Source organism: Nomascus leucogenys, chromosome 6 (genome assembly GCF_006542625.1).
Source record: "Nomascus leucogenys isolate Asia chromosome 6, Asia_NLE_v1, whole genome shotgun sequence".
Taxonomy (NCBI): domain Eukaryota; kingdom Metazoa; phylum Chordata; class Mammalia; order Primates; family Hylobatidae; genus Nomascus; species Nomascus leucogenys.
Genome location: NC_044386.1, coordinates 49,440,547 through 49,453,057, shown reverse-complemented (window position 1 = coordinate 49,453,057; position 12,511 = coordinate 49,440,547). Strand labels below are relative to the sequence as shown.

The following is a 12,511-nucleotide window of genomic DNA, read 5'->3' as shown; positions in this document are numbered from 1 at the left end:
CTGAAAGCAAAAGTATAGATTGTGAGTGACCTTTTTTTTTTTCTCAGACAAGGTCTTGCTTTGAGGCCCAGGCTGGAGTGCAGTGGCACAATCATGGCTCACTGCAGCCTTGACCTCCTGGGCTTAGGTGATCCTCCTGCCTCAGCCTCCCAAGGAGGTGGGACCACAGGTATGCACTACCTACCCATGCCCAGCTGATTTTTTTTTCTTTTTAGTGGAGAGGAAGTCTTGCCATGTTGCCCAGGCTGGTCTTGAACTCCTAGAATCAAGCAATCCTCCTTCTTCAGCCTCCTAAAGTGCTGGGATTATAGGCGTGAGCCACTGTGTCCAACTGTGAGTAACTTTCAAAGACAGTGACCTATTCATTCTTAAATGTTTTCTTCTGATAAATATCTTTAGTTCTCTCTGTATATTTCCTCCCAGGGGAACCAAATAATTTTAAAGTTTTTGATTTAAAGATAAGTATAAATTTTAGATATGTTGAAATGAAGCAGACTTACCCTCTCAAAACACAAAAACCTGACCACTTGTAAAGATCAAAAAGGCTTGTATGCAAGGTGTCTAAAGAGGCAAGATACCCTACTCTTCTGAAGTCAACTATTAAAGCCTGAGACATTCTTCCAGCAGTAACAGTTAATTCCAAAATGAGTCTGAAGGTAAAGCAAGAAAGTGGTTTCCTGGTCCTGTAAAGACCGTTTGTTGCCAGGCAGACCTTTCAAAGAGAGATGTAGAGGGGTGCCCATCTGCTCCACTGCCCAAGCCCAGGTGAACCTCTGGGTGGAATAAGAGCCGAGGACTTTAGACTAAGCCCCTCCCCTCAAAACCCAAAGCCTTCCCTTTGTCCTCACTCCTTGCCTATCTGATTACTGTATGGAACTGAGCACTACTAGACTCATGTGCTAGATTTTTAATCTCTGGTGACTTGAATGTTACATACCTCTCTCTCTCAAAGCATCCTTGGATTTTTAAAATTTTTATTTAATTTTTGTGTGGTTTATTTCCACACAATTGAATCTTTTTCTATGGGAAATCAGCATTGACAAAAAAGAAAGGGTCTCTGTACTGTGGTCCCCAAATAAATAATAGGTAGGTAATATGTAACAGGTCACCAGACCAAATGCAGTCACTATAAAAGGAAAAATGAGTTTCACGGGACAGTCAGAGAAAAATAAATTTGGGTGTTTTAAAAATTCACTTGTTATATGCCAGGCTCTGGGCTAAGTACTTTAAATGTATTATATTATGTAATCTTCAAAACAACCCTATGTTCTAACTACCATTATTAATAGGTTGTTTTTGTCACAATGAGGTGACAGAAGTTAAGGGAGACTATGTAACTCTTCAAAAGTTATACAACTAAAAACTGGCAGGACTCAGATGAGAGCGGGCAGGGTCAGGAGGCCAGCCAGGTCTTCTTAGTTCACTTTTCGGCATGTCATCTTGCTACTGGCTTGGGGGAACCCCTGGGTAAGAACCAGGTGGATGCAGAGTCACGGCTGGGACAGATGTCTCGGAAGTCAGATGATCTTGGTTTAAGAACTGACCAGTTAGCAACTACGTGCCTTTGGGCGAGTTAGTCAACCTCTCAAAGTCTCAGTTTCCTCAATAAGAATAAGGAAATAAGAGCAACTAGAACATAACGTTGTTATGGGATCAAATAGGATGCATGTCAAGTGTTGAGCATTTGCCTGAAATTCAGTATGTGTGGAAAAAACGTTAACCATTGGTGATACCTGTGAAAGGAGGAAATGCAAAAGAAAATCTAAGAGAAACGTAGAAGAAGAATGAAAGAAAATATCACATAATTTCTGAATAGTTTAATTTCTTGATTCCCGATTAGGTAATAAAAAAGGTTGACAAAAGTTCCAATATAACTGGCAAATTCTCAAGTCAGAAAGCAAAAGCTCAAGGGATAAAACCCAAAGTAGGAACAACAGCAGTTCCTACCTTTCAAGCTCACCTGAATGAACTAGGTCACTCATGACAACTGGTTCTTTAAAAATAAAATGTCCGGGTCAGCCACACTGGCTCACACCTGTAATCCCAGTACTTTGGGAGGCCAAGGCGGGCAGATCACTTGAGGTCAGGAGTTTGAGACCAGCCTGGCCAACATGGTGAAACCCCGTCTCTACTAAAAATACAAAAATTAGCCGGGTGTGGTGGCGCACACCTGTAATCCCAGCTACTCGGGAGGCTGAGGCAGGAGAATCACTTGAACCCGGGGGGCAGAGGTTGCAGTGAGCTGAGATCACACCACTGCATTCCAGCCTGGGTGACAGAGCGAGACTCCGTCTCAAAAAAAAAAAAAAAAGTCCAGTGACTTGACAGTCGGATTACATCCAATGCCAAGATGAAGTCCAGAATCCCGAAATGATGAAATGTAATTTCCATACACGACTCACCTCGAATGCCCCCTTTGTATCGGTTTTTAATGGCAGCCAAGCTGATGGACTCCTCGCCTTCCTCCTCCTCATCGTATCGATCAGGTTCCAGGTAACTGGCGCTCAGCCCCCGCTGGTGCTGTTTCTCTCTCATTCGGCGCTGCTGAGATTCCCTACGTATGGAAGCCCTCAAACGTTCTTCTTCTTTCTGTAAAGAAGCAAATAACCTCTTTAACCTAAAAAGGAGCTACTTTTGTGCCCACTTGAACCCACTTTTATCACAAATAGCATGTGATGTCTGGTCCAGATAACAGCTGTCCCGTGTGTGTTCCCCATCACACCTCTGTGGCTCCACATGGACCGTCTGGTTTGGTTTGCAGGAGCGAAGGCAACACAAGGGTAAAGCGGCAGAAGGGAGCCCTGACACTAACCGGCCCAACTGGCATTGGCACAGTTGTGTCCTCGGGAGCCGTGCTGGTGTTCTGTGCTGCCACTTAACCCAGAGAGAAGCAACCCACCTGAGAAACCCCATTCATGCCCAGCAGAAACCTAAACTGACTCCCTGGGGCAGCAGTGGCTGTTCCTGTTCATCCCTGAACCACAGACAACTGATCTGCCCCAGCTCTACCAAACTCCCATTGTTCCCAGATATTCTGGTCCCAGCCCCTCAGCCCCTCAACCCAGAGAGCTCCTCACGGCTCCTGATGACAGGTTGGGAAGCGTCCTAGAGCCACAAGGCAGAGCTTTCATTTCCTTTGCACTGCCTGGCATTCTGCACCTTGATGTTAAACCAGGTTGGGGGTAGGGGTGGTGTTGGAGTAGGTTTCAGGGATATGCTGGGATTTCTTTGAAGGTCTTCCTCATCCAGTTGCTCTGTATTATCATATACAACTCCCACTATATTGCTAGAAATTCTATGGAACAGATTGTTTTAATAGTATGTGGCTGTACGAAGGTTAGAGTAAAAATCACTGTCAGTAGTACAGGGACTAAGAACAAACCAGCTGACTCCTTGTCTACGTTTTCACAGGAGCTGGGGACATGGAGGAGGGTGTGGGGAGATGCTCAAAGTGGTTCAAGAGCTTCTCCAATAATGCTGAGACTGGAATCTGCAGGTTCCTCCAGCTCCCTTAGCCTGTACAGAAAAGGTGGGGAAATGGAACAAGCCCAGCTCCAAAGCAAATGCCCCTATATACCATTCGGTTAGGTACTGCTATGAGATCTGGTTTAATCTGTCTCCATGAACAAATACAGGATGGAGGAAAAAGCAAGGGCTCAGAGTCAAACCTTCAGCAGAGCCTGACCATAAGATTTGTAAGAAAGGCCCTGAGGCAACTGGACTGTCTTAGCCTCACCATGCCCTGCTTCACTAAGCAACGTAATCACAAGAGGCAGGGTGGGCAAAGGCCAAAATCTAGTAAGGATTAGAGAAGATGGAGAGGAGAAATGATGAGCCTGTACCACTGCATATGGCTTCTCAAATCAAGTGCTGCAGGAAAGGCTAATGGCCAATATGAGCACATGCTCTATCGATTAGGTACAATGCCCCAAATAAACTTGTGCCTAATTAACAGCTGGGTCAAATTTGAAACTATACTAGGTAGAATGTTACAAATTGACCTTAAAAACTCATAAGCTCGTCTTATTCTTTACCAGAGTCTACTTTAGGCACTCTCTCATTCAAACTCCTGGTCTATTCTCTTACACTACTCTCTAGTATCTCCACTGACTTCTGACATGGATTCTAAACCACACATAGATGACTTAATGAAATTTGAACTTATACATGAAAATTCAGATATTTCAATCACTGGTTTGTTGCTGAACTCTCAGGGCCTGGTGAAGAGAGAACCTGAGCCCTGTGTCTGTTTTACTATCATTGCCATATCACCCATTGTTTGGCAAATGCTGAGGAAATGAATCCAGCTCCCTATTCATGTCAGTTGGAAGAGGAAAAGGTGGGCCAATAAGAGATGATGAACAAGCATTTTGGGAAATACTTGCCTAATATACCAAAGAATCCCAGGATAAGGCTTAGCAAACATACCTTAATCATTTCTGTGCGTTGGCATTCAGGATCACGACCAGCCATTGGCAAGATTCTAATCTTCTGTGTCTTTGAACACCTATCTGCAAGCGACAGAGTCATCTTTCTATGTGTGGCACTGTCCGTAGAGTGAGGTCTGCCAGGAAATAAACGAAGAGCATCTCACTGTTTACCAAATACATTTGTGAGCCAGTGATACCCACGTCACAGAAGTAAGAGCCCAGTGACCATTTCCTAGTCACCTGAAAAAATAGGCAGAGACACTCGACTGAATATACCAAGGTGGAAGATTGTGAGTTTTCTTCATTCTGTGGCTCACTGAGATGTTCTTATTCCACAAATGAAAAACAGAAGGTTGGAGTAAAAAAGATTGTATGGCATGATCACCTTCTAGAAGCAATAAATGGATACGCTCAAGCAGCATTAATTAGATACTACAGGTTGGTGCCAAAGTAATTGCGGTTTTTGCCATTACTTTTAATTAATATTAATAATATTATTAATATAATTATCCTATTATATAGATTTAGGAAACTGAGGCAAAAAGAGATTAAGAAAGTGGCACAAAGTGGAAATGGAATTCAAATATGAGTCTGATTCCAAAGCCTGTATGTTGACCTTTATGATTTCAAAAAGCTAAATCATAACCAACATTATTGTGCCCCCTCTAAAGATAAGCATTGCCCAAAGAGGATGGTCTGCTTATAATCAAGAAAGAGAAGCATGAACATCCCAGTGCGGCACCTACTCAGTCTAGAGAAGGAAAGTGCCCTCACCAGCTGAGTATTCCAGTCCTCTTGGGAGACACACCTCTGCAGTGGTATTAGATGCCGGGGCCTACAGCACTGAGATGGCCCGTCTCACACTGACCAACTCACTGGCTTTCCTTTGATTGCATGCACAACAACAACCTCTAGTTATCATTAGTCTCCCAGGTCAATTTTACTAAAAACAAAGGACACACTGGCTAGCAGACACACGTATTTTAGGCCTCTTGGCAGTTATAATAACCACTGGAATTAAATACATTGACATTCTGGTTTACCTAACAGTCTCTTGTAAGTCTAGTTAGCATGACCTGGTTCCCTAAGAAATAGCAACTTTTAGTATATTTGACAAAATAACCTCTGAACCTTCAGAACTATGCACAAGATCTTGGTTCTTGCTGAATCATACCGTGGGGTTACATCAATCAGGTGGCAGGCATTACAGAAACATCTGTGTTTCACTGCTTTTACCATAAGAAATAATACATAATAATAATAACAGTTACCTGAAGGTGAGTTTCGTTTTAAAGACCGCTTGTCCCTGTAGACCAGTACCTTGTCTTATAAAAAGATGATTGTGGTCGCCTTGCAGTGGGGCTTTGTACACATCAAACACTTCATTGCCTAAATGCAGGGACATGCTGGAAAGAGAAACATTTCATATACTAAAGTCATAAAGCTTTCACTCTATCATCTTACTTCACTTAAAGGTGATTCAGGCTGGGCACAGTGGCCCACACGTGTAATCCCAGCACTTTGGGAGACCGAGGCAGGTGGATCACGAGGTCAGGAGTTTGAGACAAGGCTGGCCAACATGGTGAAACCCCATCTCTAGTAAAAATACAAAAATCATTTGGGCATGGAGGCGCACCCCTGTAGTCCCAGCTCTCGGGAGGCTGAGACAGGGTAACTGCTTGAACCCGGAAAGTGGAGGTTGCAGTGAGCCAAGATCGTGCCACTGCACTCCAGCCTGGGTGACAGGACAAGACTCCATCTCAAGGAAAAAAAAACAAAACAGGTGATTCAACTGCTGCTCTCTCTTTTTACATAGAATTCAGAAGGAACGAAAATAAGATGTCATAATGAGAAAAACTGACTGACTACAAAGAAGTAACACATGCTGGGATGTTTACCAGGCTCTACTACATTCCCAGTGAAGGGCAATTTTTTTGAAATGTCAATTTGTGGCTGGGCATGGTGGTTGACGCCTGTAATCCCAGCACTTTGGGAGGTGGGAGGATCGCTTGAGCCCAGGAGTTCAAGACCAGCTTAAGCAACATATGGAGAACTATGTCTATAAAATTTTTTCTTTTTTTTTTTTTTGAGACAGCATCTAGTTCTGTCGCCCAGGCTGGAGTGCAGTGGCGCGATCTCAGCTCACTGCAACCTCCGCCTCCTGGGTTCAAGGAATTCTCCGCCTCAGCCTCCTGAGTAGCTGGGATTACAGGTGTCTGCCACCACACCCGGCTAATTTTTAGTAAAGACGGAGTTTCACCATCTTGGCCAGGCTGGTCTTGAACTCCTGACCTCGTCATCCACCCACCTTGGCCTCCCAAAGCACTGGGATTACAGGCGTGAGCCACCATGCCCGGCCCTTTTTTTTTTTTTTTTTTAATAATCCATGCAGGGTGGTGCACACCAAGTAGTCACAGCTACTTGGGAGATGGAAGGATCACTTAGGACTAGGAGTTTGAGGCTCCACTGAGCTATTATCATGTCACTACACTCCAACATGGGCAACAGAGTGAGACCCCATTTCTAAAACTAATAATAATAAATTTAAAAATAAAAAGTATTTCAAAACTTGATCCATTCTGGGTATGTCAATACCCTTCAGGCGTTTTGTGCTCACCTTCCATCTGACCACTTGACTATCCGAGCATTGCTTTCTTTAATTTCACTTCCTTCTTCATCTCGGCGTATCCTCCATCTTATAGTATTTTCTACCTGTTTCACAACACAAGTACTTTAGAAAATTATAGTTTAAATGACTCTCTGCATCTTTTTTTTCCTCAAGAGGCACATAATCACAGAATAAGCATACAGAGGTGACAGATGTATGTGTGGCAGGAGAATGAACAACATTGAAACCCTCTTTAATCACCTAGAGATGTTGGATAAATTAAAAGCAGGGGAAAAATATGCTTAAGTGAATTTCTGAGCTCCTAGAATCATAATCATAGAGAAAGCTTAGAGCATTTGAGCAGATGGCAGATACTAAATGTACACTAACCCCAAGATGTGTTAAGACAGTAAGAATTACAAGGCACAGGCGATAAAACTTGAGTCCATGTGAGGCAGAAATTTTTTTTTTTTTTTGAGACGGAGTCTTGCTGTGTCGCCCAGGCTGGAGTGCAGTGGCGCAGTCTCGGCTCACTGCAAGCTCCACCTCCCGGGTTCACGCCATTCTGCTGCCTCAGCCTCCTCAGTAGCTGGGATTACAGGCGCCCACCACCAAGCCCGGCTAATTTTTTCGTATTTTTTAGTAGAGATGGGGTTTCACCGTGTTAGCCAGGATGGTCTCGATCTCCTGACCTCATGATCCGCCCACCTGGGCCTCCCAAAGTGCTGGAATTACAGGCGTGAACCACCACGCCCGGCCGAGGCAGAAATTTTGAAGTGAAACCCCTGTATAAAGCAAATTCTCTCACAGAGCTAAAAACTCTATAAAAATAAGACCAAAAAGTCTGCCTATTGGCACAGAGAGATAGACTTCCCATATATGAATAAGGATAAATAAGTGCCCTACGAAAATTAAAACCCCAGATTTCAATAGGTTTAGAGCCTAACTATCTTACCTGCATGGTGGGGAAACACCAGACAGAGTTGTCAAATGAAAACCACTGTTACTGAAATTAAAGTCAGTGGGACCTCCAGGAAAACATGGCATGCTAAACACATGCAGTTTATCACTACTGCCTCCTGGAAACCCACTAAAATGACAATGAAGAGTAAAAACAGGACATACAAGGATAGAAAGAATGAGAATGAAGCTGGCAACAGACAGAAGCCAACAATGTGAAAACTGCCAATGCCAGACGATGCTTCCCTCGGCCTATTCCCCCAGTGTCAATCCTAAACACAGCTGCTCCCAGTCCCACGGAGATCATCTGGATCTCCACTCCGTTAGTTACAAATGTCTGTGCAACTGGGTCCTAATGATTCCCCCTTCCAGTTTTTCCCCTTTCCCTATTTATTCCTCACAAATAGCTATAAAGTATGCTGATTGAATAACTCTATCATATTCATGAATTAAACATGATGTCATACCTGAAATTTGTTTCAGAATAGTCTGGGGAAGCTGGGGTGGGGAATATGTAGATGACAAAAAGATTGTTAACTTGGCAACTGTTGAAGTGGGTCATGGGCACATGAGAGAGTTCATTATATTGTTCTTAATACATTGGCGTATGTTTGAAATTTTCAGATTGAAAACAAAACAATCTGTCACTATTCCTGTCTTCCCTCTCATACGATAGGTTGGCCACATATAAATACACAAATACGCCGGGCACGGGGCTCACATCTGTAATCCCAGCACTTTGGGAGGCCAAGGCAGGCAATCACCTGAGGTCAGGAGTTCAAGACCTACCTGGCCAACACAGTCAAACCCCATCTCTGCTAAAAATATACAAAAATTACCCGGGCATGGTGGCATGTGCCTGTAATTCCAGCTACTCGGGAGGCTGAGGCTGGAGAATTGCTTGAACCCGGGAGGCAGAGATTGCAGTGAGCCGAGATCACACCACTGCATTCCAGCCTGGGCGATGACAAAGCAAGACTCCATCTCAAAAAAAAAAAAAAAAAAACACACACACACACACACACACACAAATAGGCCATTAAATTGAGAAGCCGTTCTAAAAAATGCTTTCTATTATATAAAGTGATTCAAATAGTAATGATGCTATAATAGGACACATTGCTAGGTCTTAACCTATCAGGATGAAGGACACATAATAGTATTTCTGAAGACAGGGGACCTCAGAGAGGTACATAAGCTGTACCTGGTTCCCTGGTTCCTTGTTCTTAAAGAATTAACTACACCATGCTTTAAGACTGGTCAGCGTAGTCTTAAACATCACTCAAGAAAATAAGGGTCCAGGGTTATTTCCTATCACACACCAAGGTTTTAAGACAACAGTTTATGTTAAACACCAACATTTTGTAGTCTGATGCACTGAAATTTTAGGGTAAAATACATATTTATAAATTTTTTTTTTTGGAGACAGGGTCTCGCTGTGGTGCACAGGCTGGAGTGCAATGGCACAATCACAGCTCACTGCAGCCTCAAACTCCTCGGCTCAAGCAATCCTCCCACCTCAGCCTCCTGGAGTAGCTGTGACTACGGGCATGCGCCATCTCTGCTGGCTAATTTTTTTTATTTTTAGTAGAGACAAGGTCTTGCTCTATTGGTCAGGCTGGTCTGAAACTCCCGGCCAGTCTTCTCACCTCGGCCTCCCAAGGTACTGGGTTTATAGGTATGAGGCACCATGCCTGGCCTTATTTACGAAGTTTGATACCCATACTAGAATCTGGTATCACATGGTCTAAAAATATAATAGATATATTGATACTAGCTGTAGCATCATGACAGAAAGTAAGAAAATGGAAAAAGACAAAATTAAATAAATTGATAAAAAGTGAATAAATAAGGAACTACTATATTAGTTTATATGTATATGACAGGAAACAATGAAAAGTAGTAGAATTAAAGCCAGAGGCACTAAAACAACCATGAAAAATTCATACTGCTAAGCCTAAATCAATACATCCACATGTCCCAAGGAAATAATATTAACAGATGGGCTAAAAAACAGATGAGTAGATGGGTGGTGGAGGGAGGACAGAAAAAAAAAAACAAAAAACAGTGTAAGCACTATATCTGTTGACTGTGTGATCTTGAACAAATTATTGGCATCTGTTTATCTCAGTTTTCTTATTTGATTTGCATTTCCATTAAGAGGAGTAGTGAAGTCTCATTGAAAAGCTTTTGGATAGAAACCATCTTATATCAAGGTTATTTAGGTAGTTGTTAATCCACCACATTGAAGAGATGGTACTATTAAAAATATAAAAATTCAGTGCCTAAAAAATGCCAGACTATCCCTTTCTAACAATTTAATAAGGTACCGAGGCCAGGCGCAGTGGCTCACACCTGTAATCCCAGCTCTTTGGGAGGCCGAGGTGGGTGGATCACCTGAGGTCAGGAGTTCGAGACCAACCTGGCCAACATCATGAAACCCTGTCTCTACTAAAAATACAAAAATTAGCTGGGCATGGTGGTGCACGCCTGTAGTCTCAGCTACTTGGGAGGCTGAGGCAGGAGAATCACTTGAACCCAGAAGGCAGAGGTTGCAGTGAGCTGAGATCATACCACTGCCCTCCAGTGTGGGCGACAGAGCGATGCTCCTTCTCAAAAAAATATATATATACCCACTAGAAAATAAGAAATTTACAGGAAATCCTTCAGATTTAAGAATTGAAAATGCATAATTCCAGTTTCAGTATCATGCATTCAACCACCTCTTGTTCCCTTGTACAACTCAATTCTAAAATGTCTACTTGGCCAAGTGCAGTAGCATCACGCCTGTTATCCCAGCAATTTGGGAGGTCAAGGCGGGAGGATCACTTGAGCTCAGAAGTTCAAGATCAACCTGGGCAACACAGCAAGACCTCATCTCTACAGGAAAAAAAAAAAAGTTGGGCATGGTGGCATGTTTTCTGTAGTCCCAGCTACTCAGGAGGCTGAGATGGAAAGATCACTTGAACCCAGGAAATTGAGGCTGCCAAGAGCTGTGTTTGTGCCGCTGTACTCCAGCCTTAACGACAGAGCAAGACCGTGTCTCAAAATAAAAAGATGAAACTTCTACTTAACCTACATCCTCCTTACTTAAAAGATTAGAGGCCCTCCTTCTATAGCGTGACTAGATGGTATAAGGTATCAAAGAGAAGCATTAATGGGAATTTAGTACAATAAAATTCTCTCCTAATAGTCAACAAAAGCAATCAAAAGAACACAGCCATATAGTGAAGTGTTAGATAAAAAAATCACTTTCAAAAGCTCAAGTTTCAAGTTAGTATCTCCAGGTTTTACTTTATAAAAGAAAAAAAAGGGAAAAAGCATGAAATAGTACCTTTAATTTTAACCTGGTTCTACCTTCTTCATCCAGCATTTCTTCATCTTCAAATTCATCTTCATAATACTGAGGATCAAAAGGTCTACAAATTGTTTTCCAAATAAACTATTAATCATATTTTATAAAGAATATTACTGCTATGTAATAACATCTCTATTAATAAACACCATTATATAAAAAAATATATAATTTAAAAAATCATAATGATCAATATCTTCATGCTTAACTTCAAGGAAGTAGTAATTGTACTTTTTTTTTTGAGACCAAGCTTTGCTCTTGTTGCCCAGGCTGGAGTGCAATGGCACGATCTCGGCTCACCACAACCTCCGCCTCCCAGGTTCAAGTGATTCTCCTGCCTCAGCCTCCCGAGTAGCTGGGATTACAGGAATGCGCCACCCTGCCTGGCTGATTTTGTATTTTTAGTAGAGACAGGGTGTTTCTCCATGTTGGTCAGGCTGGTCTCAGACTCCCGACCTCAGGTGATCCGCCCTCCTCGGCCTCCCAAAGTGCTGGGATTATAGGTGTGAACCACCACACCCGGCCAGTAATTTTACTTCTTAAAATTTGTTGTTAATACATATTGCTTGAAATAAAGTACAAGCAAGGGTAAATATTCAAAATATCCTTTCTTCTTCTTATGTAACTCTGCCAAAGAATAGGCAACATATGCTCTAGCTTTCCACATCATTGTGCCTGTGGAAAAAAAATTTTAAAAGCACAAGAGCTTGAGTAAACTTAGTAAATAATACCCATCAACCACTGTCTAATTGTCCAAAACCATTACCTTTTCTAGACCAACAATAGCTGCTACAGTGGACACTGGCATTTCTCTAGCAAATTTCATCACTTTCAATTTCAGCCTTTTCAGAGTTGTACCAATTAAAAAAATACCTTGAAGACCTGTGGTGTCTGCTAATTCATAAGAAAGTATCAAACTGCTAAAAACAATCATAGCATTAAAAGCCTCCCTTACCAATACATATTTTTTCTATCTCAGCATGTGCTTGACTAATTTTTTCAGAGATACACGATCAATTTTCCATTTTTGTGATTTGTCAACTCAATGCGAAATAAGAAAAATAAACATTCTATGTATTTCTATTCAACATCCTGAAAAAATTTTAATTGATTTCCTCACCTGGGCTCTACACTGAGAAAGTTGGGCAGTTTAACAAA

At 42.2% G+C, this 12,511-nt stretch overlaps 1 protein-coding gene across 1 annotated transcript in view; it reads right to left on the bottom strand.

Moving 5' to 3' along the window:
* The window catches only part of LEO1 (LEO1 homolog, Paf1/RNA polymerase II complex component), a 41,650-nt gene that overhangs the window by 9,423 nt on the left and 19,716 nt on the right, over positions 1 to 12,511 (bottom strand). Inside the window, exons 5-10 of the mRNA XM_030814085.1 lie at positions 12,474 to 12,511; positions 11,333 to 11,417; positions 7,048 to 7,142; positions 5,702 to 5,836; positions 4,429 to 4,564; positions 2,403 to 2,589 (exon numbers count right to left, since the gene is read on the bottom strand). The exon at positions 12,474 to 12,511 is cut by the window's right edge and continues 108 nt beyond it. Coding sequence (XP_030669945.1) covers positions 2,403 to 2,589; positions 4,429 to 4,564; positions 5,702 to 5,836; positions 7,048 to 7,142; positions 11,333 to 11,417; positions 12,474 to 12,511 — 676 coding nt within the window. The remainder of the gene's footprint in view (positions 1 to 2,402; positions 2,590 to 4,428; positions 4,565 to 5,701; positions 5,837 to 7,047; positions 7,143 to 11,332; positions 11,418 to 12,473) is intronic.